This window comes from Salmo salar, chromosome 24 (genome assembly GCF_965601325.2).
Source record: "Salmo salar chromosome 24, fSalSal1, whole genome shotgun sequence".
In the NCBI taxonomy this organism is placed as follows: domain Eukaryota; kingdom Metazoa; phylum Chordata; class Actinopteri; order Salmoniformes; family Salmonidae; genus Salmo; species Salmo salar.
Genome location: NC_138314.1, coordinates 19,411,435 through 19,427,272, shown reverse-complemented (window position 1 = coordinate 19,427,272; position 15,838 = coordinate 19,411,435). Strand labels below are relative to the sequence as shown.

General features: G+C 39.1%; 1 protein-coding gene and 1 long non-coding RNA gene across 3 annotated transcripts; one reads left to right on the top strand and one right to left on the bottom strand.

Annotated features, from left to right (window-relative positions):
- Nucleotides 1-440: 440 nt before the first annotated feature.
- LOC106585276 (cyclin-dependent kinase 2-associated protein 1) lies at nucleotides 441-6,863 on the top strand. Of its 2 annotated transcripts, XM_014171328.3 has the most exons (5): nucleotides 472-625; nucleotides 985-1,113; nucleotides 1,297-1,394; nucleotides 2,509-2,635; nucleotides 5,690-6,863. In XM_014171328.3, the coding sequence occupies exons 2-5, from the start codon at nucleotides 1,104-1,106 to the stop codon at nucleotides 5,755-5,757; spliced, it is 303 nt and encodes a 100-aa protein (XP_014026803.1). In that variant the 5' UTR covers nucleotides 472-625; nucleotides 985-1,103; the 3' UTR covers nucleotides 5,758-6,863. The 2 variants fall into 2 exon arrangements, with proteins under 2 accessions (XP_014026802.1, XP_014026803.1); XM_014171327.3 differs by lacking the exon at nucleotides 985-1,113 and having other exon boundaries at nucleotides 441-625.
- Nucleotides 6,864-6,904: 41 nt separating this feature from the next.
- LOC106585277 (uncharacterized) lies at nucleotides 6,905-11,730 on the bottom strand. The gene is made up of 2 exons (XR_006761890.1): nucleotides 11,509-11,730; nucleotides 6,905-7,264 (listed from the first exon to the last, which is right to left on the bottom strand). It is a non-coding gene; the product is annotated as an uncharacterized LOC106585277 (long non-coding RNA).
- Nucleotides 11,731-15,838: the final 4,108 nt, after the last annotated feature.

The following is a 15,838-nucleotide window of genomic DNA, read 5'->3' as shown; positions in this document are numbered from 1 at the left end:
ATTGCTTAAGTATGTCATGATTATGTAGCGTAAATGACGTAAGAGTAGGCCTACGCCTATGATATATTTGTTTCATTATTAAACATTATACTGAAACAACAATATGTGTAGGATAATACTTATTTAATTGTTATAATATCCTTATTACATTGCATAGCAATATTTTTTGAGTTACGTTATCCTTATTACTAGCACAGGCTACAGTAGCTGTATGGTCAGTCATCATTTTTTTTTTTATTCAGTCATCTGAGTTTGACATTAACTTTTAAAATATTTTGTCTTAAAACTATAACCCAATACACTATAACAAAAGGCTTAAAGAAAAATAATTTAATAAAACGTGTTTTTTAATGAATTTTGTAATAGTTATCGTAAGAAAGTAGTTTTTGGGGTCAAATAAGCATGTATTTGCTATTGTGAGGATATATTGCATTGTGGGTGTCAATATAAAGTGACGGCCATATTTGCCGGTGCTGCTCTGCTGTAAACAAAAAGTGTCTGAGGGAGACAGAGACGCTTCATTGGATTTTAGGACGATTTTTATTTCTTTAATTTATAATGTCTCTAGGAATGTCTTACAAGCCCAACCTCCATCAGCATGTTCTCGGAACTTCCGTGAACCAAGGTGAGGAGGAAATTTCAGTTAATTTTTAGTCTTGACTCTGTTTTGTCGGTTGTAAAATTCGATGTTGTAATGAATACCTGGGGGAAGCCCGTGACTGTAGTTTTTGTCCAGTTATATGTATAGGGTCAGATCCTGAGAGCTGATTCATATCCGCCATTATCACTAATCATAAAACCCTTTCCCTCTCGTGCATCCGTAAAGTTTATAATTCGGTTGTTCACTCGTCTGCCTAAACATAACATGCGTACTCTATTGTCGGATTTTCTGTCAGGGTGGATGCTGTAACAGTGTATATTAAATGTATCACTTTGGCTTCTTAATTCTACCCGTACGGCTTCCTCCATGATTGTTTCACCAAGGCTAATGATTGATCTGGATGTGGACCGTTCTTTGACCCTTTGGTGACACCCAGTGTTCTCTGAGCCTCATTGCATCTCCATCTCACCCCCCATACAGTCTACATGTATGTCAAGTTAAAATGGACAAAAGTAATGCAACACACTCATTGAAACAATGCCGTAAATAATAAATAAAACTAGTCTAACGTTTCAGCCACTTATTCCTGGTCAATTTCAAATGATTCATTTCAAATCAATTTAATAATGCATGCATGTATTGCATGTGGCATATAGTATACTGTATATCTTTTTCTTTTTTCACTCCTTCAACAGTTGCTGTTGTTCACTCTACTTCAACAAGCATATCAACACTGCAATCTTACAGGCCAGTAGTGAATGACTATGGACCACCATCTTTCAGCTTTTCACAGGTAAAGACTGAAATTGTAAAACATGATAGCAATGCATTATCTAATGTGATAGATTATACCACACATTTTAAATGTTGCCAAATGTTTTTTTGCAGCACAAAGCATGAATTTCCATATAGAATATTTCTGGTACCATTTACAGTCAGTGGCCAGTTTATTATATACACCCATCTAGTACTGGGTTGGACCTCCCTTTGGCTCCAGAACAGCCTGAATTCTTCTGGGCATGGAATTATTGCTCAATTGGTATCAAGGGACCTAACGTGTGCCAGGAAAACATTCCCCACACCATTACGCCACCAGCCTGTACCGTTGACACCAGGCAGGATGGGGACATGGACTCATGCTGCTTACGCCAAATCCTGACTCTGCCATCAGCATGACTCAACAGGAACTTGGGAACAGGAACCTGGGATTCATCGGGCCAGGCAACGTTTGTCTACTCCTCAATATTGTCCAGTGTTGGTGATTGTGTGCCCACTGGAGCAGCTTCTTCTTGTTTTTAGCTGATAGGGGTGGAAACCGGTTTGGTCGTCTGCTGCAATAGCCCATCCGTGACCAGGACCGACGAGTTTTGCATTCCAAGATGCCGTTCTGCACATCACTGTTGAACTGCACCGGTATTTGCCTATTTGTGGCCCGCATGTTAGCTTGCACGATTCTTGCCATTCTCCTTCGACCTCTCATCAACGAGCTGTTTTCGCCAACGGGGCTGCCACTGACTGGATGTTTTTTTTGTTTGTTGCACCATTCTCGGTAAACCCTAGACACTGTCGTGCCTGAATAGCCCGGGAGGCCGGCCGTTTCTGAGATAATGGAACTGGCGTGCCCGACACGATAAATAAATGTTACATTTGAAAAAAATACTACACTCCGTCTCTGAGGTCACTCGTTTTGCCCATTCTAACGTTCAATTGAACAGTAACTGGATGCCTGGCTGCCTGCTTTATATAGCAATCCAAGACCACGTGACTCACTGTCTGTAGGAGCGAACCATTTTCAGGAATGGGGTTGTGAACCTAATAAACTGGCCTCTGAGTGTATGTTGGTGACTAACGTAATTGACATAAGTCACAGTGTTTCATTTTCAAAACATTTTTTCATTGTATCACAGAGTTCAAGTGGAAGTCAAGTGCCTCAGAGTAAATATGCAGAATTGCTATCCATTATTGAAGAGCTTGGGAAGGAGATAAGACCAACTTATGCTGGGAGCAAAAGTGCCATGGAGAGACTAAAGCGAGGTATGTGCTAGAGGTCGACCGATTATGATTTTTCAACGCCGATACCGATTATTGGAGGACCAAAAAAGCCGATACCAATTAATCAGACTATTTTTTTATTTGTAACAATGACAATTACAACAATACTGAATGAACACTTATTTTAACTTAATATAATACATAAATAAAATCAATTTAGCCTCAAATAAATAATGAAACATGTTCAATTTGGTTTAAATAATGCAAAAACAAAGTGTTGGAGAAGAAAGTAAAAGTGCAATATGTGCCATGTAAAAAAGCTCATGTTTAAGTTCCTTGCTCAGAACATGAGAACATATGAAAGCTGGTGGTTCCTTTTAACATGAGTCTTCAATATTCACAGGTAAGAAGTTTTAGGTTGTAGTTATTATAGGAATTATAGGACTATTTCTTTCTATACCATTTGTATTTCATATACCTTTGACTATTGGATGTTCTTATAGGCACTTTAGTATTGCCAGTGTAACAGTATAGTTTCCGTCCCTCTCCTCGCCCCCACCTGGGCTCGAACCAGGAACACATCGACAACAGCCACCCTTCGAAGCATCGTTACCCATCGCTCCACAAAAGCCGCAGCACTTGCAGAGCAAGGGGAACAACTACTTCAAGGTCTCAGAGCGAGTGACATCACCAATTGAAGCGCTATTAGCGCACACCCCGCTAACTAGCTAGCCATTTCACATCGGTTACACCAGCCTAATCTCGGGAGTTGATAGGCTTGAAGTCATAAACAGCTCAATGCTTGAAGCACAGCGAAGAGCTGCTGGCAAACGCATGAAAGTGCTGTTTGAATGAATGCTTACGAGCCTGCTGCTGCCTACCACCGCTCAGTCAGACTGCTCTATCAAATATCAAATCATAGACTTAATTATAACATAATAACACACAGAAATACGATCCTTAGGTCATTAATATGGTCAAATCCGGAAACTATCATTTAGAAAACAAAACGTTTATTCTTTCAGTGTAATACGGAACCGTTCCGTATTTTATCTAACGGGTGGCATCCCTAAGTCTAAATATTCCTGTTACATTGCACAACCTTCAATGTTATGTCATAATTATGTAAAATTCTGGAAAATTAGTTCGCAACGAGCCAGGCGGCCCAAACTGTTGCATATACCCTGACTCTGCGTGCAATGAACGCAAGAGAAGTGACACAATTTCCTGAGTTTAATATTGCCTGCTAACCTGGATTTCTTTTAACTAAATATGCAGGTTTAAAAGAATATACTTGTGTATTGATTTTAAGAAAGGCGTTGATGACTATGGAAAGGTACACATTGGTGCAACAACAGTGCTTTTTTCGCGAATGCGCTTGTTAAGTCACCCGTTTGGCGAAGTGGGCTAGATATAGTTTTTTTCCCTCTGACATCATTGCACACATGGTGGAACAGTAGAGTATGTACTACGATTATTATATATATTTTTTTTACCAGAATGCACCTCTGCCCCGTTTTCAAAAATAATAACAAATGCAACTGGGGTCACCAGTGGCGATGTTTCAACAAATGCAGATCTCAGCTTTAAACGCCAAAGAGCTTATGATTTGCACAACTATTTAAGTCAATAAGTCATCGTTTTAGTCAAAAGTATGATATATTTGGGCTTGAAGTAGGACTGGGACGATACCAGTATTGCGATACTCTTTAGTGTCGTGGCAAGGAAACAAAGCACGAAGCGGATTAAACTTCTTTAGGAAAACGCCAAATGTTGGAAACGAACATCATTATGTTGTCATCCAGAGTCACATTTATTTATTTTCCAATATATTACATACAGCAGGTTTTTAAAGGATCAAATAGGTTGGTCTGCTTCATGTTGCAATTTTTGCCATAGAAAAAATATTGCAATACTGGTATCATCACCGCTCTAGTTTGAAGTCACACATCCGAACTGCCCACTTCGTGCAGATCCATGTGAATGTGGTGTCTTTTCCCATGATATGTAATACAAATTATTTCCAACCTACATTTAGTTTCAGGGCTGGGTTTTATTTGAATGTTACCACCCACCAGCATGGCATTGTTTATTAATCAGAAACCACTGCAAAGTTATTCCTCTTTGCGACTGAGCCAAACAGTGTCCACTTGGAATGAGTAGGTGTATCCAAACTTTTGACTGGAACTGTATATGACCATTTTATAAATGGTAAAATTGCGTGATATGATAGCAATATGATTGCAAACTCGCTCCCCCCGTCACCCCAAGATGAATGGTTTTGACCACTAAAGTTTTGCTTCACTACACGCTCCACTGCATTGATTGGTGTAAAGTTAGATAGAAACCACAAGTGTCTATCCAGATAATGAAGTCACCCGTGAAATAAAATTCTAGGAATTATAGTTACATGTAAGTGCTGACTTGGCATTGCTGTGCCGCGGCTGAAGCCTGCCAGCAGCCTACCTACCAAAGTTTGGACCGTTACAATGTAGAAAAATGCATATGAGCTATCTTTCAATAGTTATCCATATTACCGGAGCTTCATCTTCTAATTATTTCTATTGCGGAGTCGCAGCCACAATTTATGGAAGATGCCAAAACTTTGGAGATCACAATAGAAGGTGAAGTCAAAGATAGGCCAGTGCTTTTCATCTGTGGCAAAGTTTTCCCCAAATCAATGCTTAAGACAAATCCAGGTCCTTAAAGGTAACCGGTAGAGGTACACTTAGCGTTAGCTCATTTACTACATATTCCCACTGAGTTTTTTGGTGTAACACAACTTCAAGCCTTTTTTTGGTCCCTCCTGAGTTTTCATTAGCTTATGAAGTGTCGCACAAAATGTGCAACACAAAACACCTGTGGGAATCGGTTTTAAAAAGGAGTACAATAAGTGTATTTTTGGTATTTTCTCTTTTTTTCTGTGATGTGAAAGTTCCAAAGGCGTCCATAACCATGTCTAAACGAGAGAGCTAGTGCTTACTGTGGAACCTTACAATGCACCATTGGGTTGTGTAAAGTTATAATTTGATGTTTCATGGACTCAAAGCAGTTAATTGTGTTTTTACCTTTTTACTATTGTTTTTTTATTTGAAGGGATCATTCATGCCAGGGGGCTTGTACGTGAATGCTTGGCAGAAACAGAGAGAAATGCAAGATCCTAACAGGCAAAGTGCAATGTTATTGAATTTAATTGGACCAACTCTCCAGACTGAAGATCTACAAGACTCAAAAGACGAAGCTCTTAGTCAATACTTTTCTTGGATTTTTTTTTTTTTTACTGCGATGGCACGTTGGGCTTTGACCAAAAAAAGTGACCTATGAGCTGTACTTGACATGCATTTCCTTGTTTTATTTGTGTTCCTCTTGGAAATGCCTAATTTCAATATTACTTGTATGAATAAAAAATGATGAAAACAAAGAAAATGCATGTTATGTAGCAATGCCCCTATCATTTAATGAAACGTGCATGGATTTTATAGTGTAAGAGTGTAGGGCATTTTGACAATGGATGAGTTCTACCTATAGCTAATATACTTAGTAGTTACTAACTATGTTACTATAGTAAATATAACATATACTATAATAGTTACAGTATCTTTTTACTATAGTAGCTATAGCATCTTTTAAACGTATTAAAGCATGAGTGACAGCAAAAGGGATAGGTGCTTTTAGCATCGCGGGTGTATTTACATACACTAGTGTTGCTTTCAATTGTATTTGGTTGCACAAAAACAGTCCGTGGGAAGCCAGAAGTGATCCATTTCATCTTACTGTGCCGGTGGGCAGGACTGTTGGTAATTATGGCGGGGGTATTTTGAGACAAAATATCTAATGGATCGTATTATTCAATACACTTTCTGCTTACCTCATGTCAAAATAAAAGTCCTGCACGTGTGCCATATGTGGACAAAAAATAAATAACTTGTGGGGGACTTTTTTTTAACATGAGGTAAGCACAACAGTCCCACGTTTGGAAAGTCTGTTTAATAATACGATTCTTTAGATATTTTGTTTAAAATCCCCCCCCCCGCCATGATGACCAACAGTCCTGTCCACCGGCACAGTAAGTCTGGCTTCCCACGGACGAATGTTGTGCAACCCAATACAATAGCGTTGCTTTCAAGTGTATGTACAAAAGGAATAGTGCCAAACACACTGTTAAACACACCACATTATGGATAAACTATTGTACTAAAGTCATTGTTTGCATCTTTGTATTTATTGCCCAGTGTAATACAACTTATTTCCATTAAAATGATTGAAAATACTGACATCATTCCTCTCTTAGACAGATTGATAACAATATAATTGATTTCAATAGGTCCTGTTTATTTACAACACAGATCACAATGAGGTAGGACACATTTGTTGATCAGTCTGAATATTAAGTTCATCAGTCTGAATTTTAAGTTCATGCATCCTTTCACCTGGTAAAATAAAGGTAAAATAAAAAAGCCTTTCATCCCTTGGTTTGGAATCTGCCAATAGTGCCTCTTTGAACAGTCTTCTCCAACTTCTCTTTTGCCTTTTTCCTTGTCTTGTTTCCTTTGTATTGACTCCGTATTCTTCAGAAAGTCGCGCTCTTCTCCCTTGTAGGTGACCTCAAGATTCTCGCTCATTATCTCGAGCTCTTTTCCGGTTTGTGTCCACAGATCTGGTTTGATGACACTAAATTAGGAAAGGTATGAGAAATAAAACAATTGACAGATTATGGTACCTCCTAAATGGTACACCTTACAACTTATGGGGGACATAAAATAACCCCATACATCAGATGCCCATGACTCAGGAAGGATACTGCTAGGTTTCTCCTTGTTTTCCATATGTAAGATTGGTTGTGTTATGGTCATCATGAACTAATACTGTACTTGCTGTATACTTCGGAAGTATTGGAATTAGGCCAAGACTGTAGGCCTATATCTAAAAGAAATATCAATGGCGAACTTGATCAAATGTCTTTGGAGGTGTCGGCAGATCTGACGGTTTCTGAAACACAAAAACAATTGCTAACTGTTGTCGACATGTAAACAGATTGTTTGAATTCAATAATGTTTTGCATTTACTTTCTCCCTGACCTAAAACTGCCAGCGAATTCTGAAATATTGTCTACTCAAAAAAATACAGTAGGCCTACTTACAGTGGTAGCCTATACACTTAAACGCAAAATACTACTGTATGTTATAAACTGCACTCCCTTTCAGATACATAGAGAGAAAAAAAATATACAAATAATCGAATAGGCCCAATTAAATGAAGGATGCGCTTGGTCATTTGTTGGTTGTATGGTTCTTTGGGAATATTAACTCATCATGGCCAGAAAAGTTGCAATGGTTATATGTATTATGTTTACAAATGAAATGTCTAGGCTACTCGAGATTTGACATTACAGTATTCGTAGCCTACAAACGTAAATGGAAAAAGTACGTCTGTTCTACCGTTAAATTGTGCATCAGATCGGATCACATAGAGCAAAATACTTTAAATACCCATATCTTTTTACTATTATACAATGGGGAGGGGGAGAATCTGGACTATATCTTGTGGAAGGATGAAATAATATGACTATACTCATCAATAACATTTAATGAAAATATGTCAATCATTATTTGAATATGTTGGTAACCCTTTGTATAAAAGCATTTCCGCCAGTGTCTATTCCACAAGTTATTACCGGCTAAATCTATGACGTTAAAATGCCTATTTTCCATCTGACTGCACAATCCACTGTCTCATCAGCCCAGCCAGCCAATTTATAAACTTGATCTCCACCATAAAAAGCATCTAGACATCTCACATTTCTGCTGATTCATGATTTTGACTGGCTGAGAAACACTGCCTGTCTGTCTCTTCCTGACACTTTCATTACTATGGGACAGCTGGAGATCAAATTTGAATATTGAAACAGTGTTGCAAATGTCAGAGACAGACATCAAAGTGTATACAAATCTCCGCTGTTGAAAATTAAATGTTAGTCTAAAATAAATGTGAGATAATGTCTTGGTGTTTTATTGATTATGCTGAGCCGCAAGTCATCGGTCTATGGCCCATGAAGTGTCCGTCATTATGTCAACAAGGCAGCATGGTGCATCGTCCAAAAACATGCATATCTTTTCTATAACATTTTTGAATTTTCAAACTAGTTTTCATTGGGACGGCAGATAAAGCGTTATCAAAAGTAATCACTTTTCCATGTGAACACAGAATCCTACTCATTACTCCACCTGTTTAATTGTATCACTTGTTTCTACATTACATATTGTATCACATGACATTCTGTTGATTGTTTCTATTTGAAGGTTTATTTTCTATCAAAAGGATTGCCTTTTCTCATATAGTTAAACATTTTTTGAAGGAAAATGAAACGTTTTCACATTTAATGACTGCAGATATTTGTATTCAAACACTTCCATTTTAAACTACATTTTAGTCATTTAAATAAACATTGATTATGTTGTCCATCGTGTGGTGGCAGAACTTGGGTGAGCTGTTCTGTAGACTATTCTGTGTTGGACTGTGATATGCCTTTCATAGACCCATGATATGTCTGCACCCTAACACAAGGCCATTGTGTTCTGGAACTGTTGCTTGTATAAATAACTTGTGTAACAATAGGATTGTATTATTACTTCTCACTATTTACTTTTCAAGTTCTTCCCTGTGAAGTCAGAGATCTCCCCTGCAGCTGCTTGATTAAATATTTTTCTATTATACAATTAAATAATCCACCTGAATCTTTGGATCAAATTTTCCACAACATTAGTAACCAATCAAAATCAGCCAATTGGTCTCATTTTGCTGCGACCACATTTCATAACACTGCAGCAATTTAGAATTACTGCACTAGACAGTTATTCCTTGAGACAGTATCAAGCAGAGGTATAAGGATAACTCATAAGTAGCAACACATAGTTCAAACAAGGAGGGCCTTATAGACCACGTTTCCATTCACAGTTTTTAGGCATGTACCGTATAAAAAATTATGACAGGAAGTTTCGGTACAATTTGATAAATGCCGACAGATCATTTGTTAGTTGGACATGGTGCGACCTTCTTACTGGTAAAATGTATTGTGCGAGAAATGGCAAATATTGACATAACCATCATATCGAAGTAAACTTGGAGTCACGCGATGATACAGTATGTTGTGTGGTCCTCCCACTATGACTCCCACTTTGAACAGTTATGGCGGGATGTGTGGATGGCCGTGTCAAACATATTTTACAATGTCCTACACAGTTTGGAAGATGAGGGCTCCCTTGACCCGTCAAATAGCCTTCACATATTCTGTGCGCACTATGTACTCCTCCCGCGCCGCCAAGCAGAGCTAGACACCTTTACCAATTGATGGGATAAACATTCTCTGCAAACCGAGCAAAATCTGACCCCCAACCAACTATGGGATATGGGACAAGCACAGAATCCTGTCACCTTCCCTGGCAATGTAAAGGTATAGTTTTAAAGGAGCTACTATGAAAATGTAATTAAGTCTTATCAAAAGAAAAAGTGGTTGTTTGTAAATTAACATGATTTTCCATGTTTAGGATTTAAACAACTTGGACGGGAACAATGCCTGCCTCCCGGAGGAGCATGGCCAGGGAATTGTGGTCCCACCAGTGGAGTGCCCGGTGACAGAGCAGGATATGACACTGCTCAGAGCAGCCATCGAGACAATGGACAAGATATTTATGCATCTGTTTTGAATAAGACACTCATTTGCAAAGCATTTAAATACCAGTTATGCATGAAACAGCACAGCTTGTCTTCTCTACTCGGTGTAGGGATTAGAATTTAGGCAGGTGACCTACACCTAACTATACTCTAGAAAGTATAGTACCGGTGAGTATGCCACTAAATATTACAAAGCCATATCTGTTGAAAGACCGTTTTGTATACTTGCCAAATCAGCAATCTTGCAGTAAAATACAACAGAGGCAGCATTGTATGGGCTATGAGTTATGACTAAATGTGTACTCCTGAGCTGAAGGGGGTCTTAGCTTACTTGATCAACTTGTGGTTGGTGTCCACATGTATGAGGGAAAGACAAACAGAGTATGTTCTTCTGACAACACATCCAAGTTGTGCCATTCTTTCCTGTATTCCTGCATTATCTACACAATGCACTGAGTCCCACACTCGGGTCCACTGGACTCGATGACCCAGTGCTTTCAGACGTTAACTCACCATCCTAATTGTGGTGAACTTGTCTTGATTGTGTCCACCAGATTGTCCAGCTCATCGTCTATCATTTGGCTGTATGTTCCCCTCACCACGATACCGTATTCCTGTATTCTGCGTTAGTCAGTTTGTGTTGAGATGCCAAGCAGTTGCAAGGTACAGGCAGATCCATTTCAATCAGCTGTCAAAGGTGCTGTTCTGACACAATCTGTTTAGGACGTCCCATTTCGCCATCCAACTCAACAACAATTGATGGGGAACATCTTTCTTCCATTTCAGCATTGACTAGACTATACAGGTTGGAGAGACCCTGCACTACCTTTTGAGGCAAGTCTGCTTGATTTGCTAGTGATCTGATAATTATAATCTCAATGGTGCTGGCAAACTATGTATTCAAGAACCAGAGGAAGGCGTTGCATTGCCTGCTGCAATCTGTGGAGGAGCTTCTCCATAACGACTGTGAGGACATAAGACACATGCATGTTTCTCTCTCTCTCTCTCTAACACACACACCTTTCACTAAGGCTGGCAGTGGCTAGCTATAACGTTACAGACATGCAGTCTTGCGATTCATTCCATTTGGCTACCTGGTCTGGCACCAAAGCCAGCCAACTAAGCTAACGTACTTCAAAAATTGTCAGTCACGGGTCAATCATGTACGGATATTAGATGCGTATCTATGTAATACATTTAATGACAAACCATGTAACTACTTAGGTAGTAAACATATTAATTACCTGTTGGGTTAAGTTGAACCGTCACTCCAGAACTAGTGGACCATTAGATACTCATTGTGTACGCCTCCCTCTAAACCCTGCCCTTCACGGAAAAATAATGACACAACTCGGTATCGAAAACACTGGGAGTGAAAGCATTAAACAGACATCGAAAGCAAAGATATGAGTAACGTAACCAAAATGCAGGCAAGAGCGTAGGGAAAATTCATTCAATATGATTGGTTGTTGGGAAAGTTAAACTGAAAACGATTTTTGCATTCATTTTCAAATATTTGTTTTAATCATTTGTCATAAAGTTTTGCTCTCGCTTTAAAATTATTTGCCTGCAAGTTTTTGGGTTTTGCTTTTTATGTCATTATTTCTGTTTACAACTCTATACATTTTGCTTTTAATTGTTTGGTTTTTGATTTCAACATTCATTATTTCACCCTTCCTCGAAAATATCCTGTTTGCATTTTCAACTTGATTTTTCGTGTTTACGATGTATTTTATTTTAAATTCAATACATATGGCGTGAAATTGGCCCCATACTTTGCGCACTATCGCCACCACCTGGAGTCAGACGGACCAACACCTCAGTCAAAGATTCGTATAACTAACCCAAGATAGACCAGAGCCTGTCGTTTCCAACGGGAGCAAATGTATCATAGTGGGCCGAACAAGCAAGGAGGTTGGCAGAACCAAACACGAGCTAGTGAGAGCCTATTGGCGCGTGCTGACATTTATTTGCATATTTCCCTTAGGGGAAGGCTACTCTGTGAGGTGCACGGGTGCAATAAATAAATTCGCGCTTGCACTCCTTCTTAACACTTTTTGAAACTTTGGCAAAGGGTAAAGTCTACAAAACGCAGTCCAATCGGTGTGTTACAGATTCTAGTTTTGGAAACAGAAAACTATTCCATCGATGAGAAAAGGTGCAGAATGTTGGCCAAAATCCATCTCGCCCCATTTTTTTTCCACCAGCGGCCACTGGGCTTCCTCTCATCACCATATTTGGTAGTGAGTGGAAACGCCACCCGGATGCTTCACATTTACACATCTGGTGAAATATCTGGCTCATTGTTCTATCTGTGCCTCAGTAAACGCTATCATGGCTGACATGATTTCCCTTTGCCCCTTAAAAATCTATTCTAGAGTATAATCAAATGGTAAACAGGATCTGTTTGGGAAAACAGTAAGACAGCACCCTCCATATGCTAGAATTTGTTGACCTATTCACAATCAAACTTTGGTCTGTGAGGGAAGTAGATGTATCTAGTGTTTTTGTGAATGTGTAATGAACGTATAGATAGTAGTAATAGGCATTATCTCTCACAAAATGGACAACAGAGCAGCCTGGGCCTGATGAAGACTACAATGCACATTCCAGATGTTGACCAAGCATATATTTTAGATTCTTCAAAGTAGCCACCCTTTGCCTTGATGGCAGCTTTGCACACACTTGGCATTCTCTCAACCAGCTTCACCTGGAATGCTTTCCACACATGCGGAGATCATCCGTTCACCTACTCTGCGTCTCACAAAGACACGGCGGTTGGAACCAAAAATCTCAAATTTGGACTCATCAGACCAAAGGGACAGATTTCCACTGGTCTAATGTCCATTGCTTGTGTTTCTTGGCCCAAGTAAGTCTCTTCTTATTATTGGTGTCCTTTAGTAATGGTTTCTTTGCAGCAATTCGACCATGAAGCCCTGAGTCAAGCAGTCTCCTCTAAACAGTTGATGTTGAGATGTGTCTGTTACTTGAACTCTGTGAAGCAATTATTTGAGCTGCAGTTTGTGAGGCTGGTAACTCTAATGAACATATCTTCTGCAGCAGCGGTAACTCTGGGTCTTCTTTTCCTGTGGCGGTCCTCATGAGAGCCAGTTTTAACATAGAGCTTGATGATTTTTGAGACTGCACTTGAAGAAACAAAGTTCTTGATATTTTCCGGATTAACTGACCTTCATGTCTTAAAGTAATGATGAACTGTCATTTCTCTTTGCTTATTTGAGGTGTTCTTGCCATAATATGGACTTGATCTTATACAAAATAGGGCTATCTTCTGTATACCACCCCTACCTTGTCACAACACAACTGATTGGCTCAAACGCATTAAGAATGAAAGAAATTCCACAAATGAACTTTTAATAAGGCACACCGGTTAATTGAAATGCATTCCAGGTGATTACCTTATGAAGCTGGTTGAGAGAATGCCAACATGTGCAAAGCTCTCATCAAGGCAAAGGGTGGCTTTGAAGAATCTCAAATATAAAATATATTTTGATTTGTTTAACACTTTTTTGGTTACTACATGATTCCATATGTGTTATTTCATAGTTTTGATGTCACCACTATTATTCTACAATGTAGAAAATAGTTAAAATTAAGAAAAACCCTGGAATGAGTAGGTGTGTCCAAACTTTTGACTGGGTTGGCGCCCCTCCTTGGGTTGTGCCGTGGCGGAGATCTTTGTGGGCTATACTTGGCCTTGTCTCAGGATGGTAAGTTGGTGGTTGAAATATCCCTCTAGGGGTGTGGGGGCTGTGCTTTGGCAAAGTGGGTGGGGTTATATCCTGCCTGTTTGGCCCTGTCTGGGGGTATCGTCAGATGGGGCCACAGTGTCTCCTAACCCCTCCTGTCTCAGCCTCCAGTATTTATGCTGCAGTAGTTTATGTGTGGGGGGGCTAGGGTCAGTCTGTTATATCTGGAGTATTTCTCCTGTCTTATCCGGTGTCCTGTGTCCTCGACAACCACTGTGATTATTATTATTTGACCCTGTTGGTCATCTATGAACATTTGAACATCTTGGCCATGTTCTGTTATAATCTCCACCCGGCACAGCCAGAAGAGGACTTGCCACCCCTCATAGCCTGGTTCCTCTCTAGGTTTCTTCCTAGGTTCTGGCCTTTCAAGGGAGTTTTTCTTAGCCACCGTGCTTCTACACCGGCATTGCTTGCTGTTTGGGGTTTTAGGCTGGGTTTCTGTACAGCACTTTGAGATATCAGCTGATGTAAGAAGGGCTTTATAAATGCATTTGATTTGATTTGATACTGTATATAAAGGTCTGTCTACAAACAATGCAACAACATCTGTCCGCAAGACCCTACGTTGCTTTAAAGCAGTAATCACTTTTTATGTAAACATTCATGTTTAAATTGTTAGTCAGCACCACTGTCAACACTTTGTTCTATACGTTTTATAAGCCATAAAATGCACACGTTTACAACCAGCACTACTGCTGCAATGAATGAGTACAGCAAAGTGTTCCAATAAACTTGCTTTGTTATTATTAGAATATAAGGTGAACGCGCCAAATGTTCCGTGTTCTAATCTCATCATGGACAACTTTAGCATTTTAGCTACTTTGCAACTATTTAGCATTTTAGTCAACCCTTCCCCTAACCCTTATCAAACTCCTAACCCAGCCTGATCTCGTAGACTAGACGTAACATAGTAAATGTAAATCTGAGATACTCATAAGTCTCCTATGTTGTTTGGTATGGTTACATAAGACTTAAGGTGGGGTGGATGGGTATGCATACAACGCAAATTTCTAGCAACCCAAATGTTGCGAGTTCGAATCTCATCATTGCAACTTTAGTATTTTAGCTAATTATCTACTTTGAAACAACTTAGCATGTTAGCTAACCCTAACCCCTTTAACCTAACTCCCAACCTTAACCCTAACCTTAACCCTAACCCCTAGCCTAGCTAACGTTAGCCACTCAGCCACCCAGCTAAAATTCGTAACATGTAGTACATTTTGCAAATTCGTAACATATTGTACGTTTTTTCAAATTCATAACATATAATACCCTGTATTCGTAATATATCATGCGAAATGGGTGATGGACATTCACAAATAAATATATACCATACGAAACTTACCATATCATATGACATATCATACGTACAGAATAATACGAAATGCTCTGAGACCAGGTTGCCTAACCCTACAGCCTTAACTCTTAACCCTTAACCCTAACCATTATAATAGCCTAGCTAATGTAACCTTTAGCCAATTAGCAACAAGAAATTGAAATTCGTAACATACCACTTCTTTGTATTGCAAATTTGTACTAATTGTAATTCATAACATTTCATTTGAAATATTTGATGGACATCCACAAATGAATGCATACCATATGAAACGTAACATATCATGAAAAATGGTGGAGACAGATTTGTATTTACTATGTTAAGTGAGTCCAGGTTGATTGTATAGCTATAGCATTACCACTGTCATATGCACAACCTGAATTTTTCCTTGACGTCACTTTATCCTTTCATAAGAATGCATCATATTGGTCTGTTTGCGGAAATGGGTTGTGCACGATCATTTGGCCA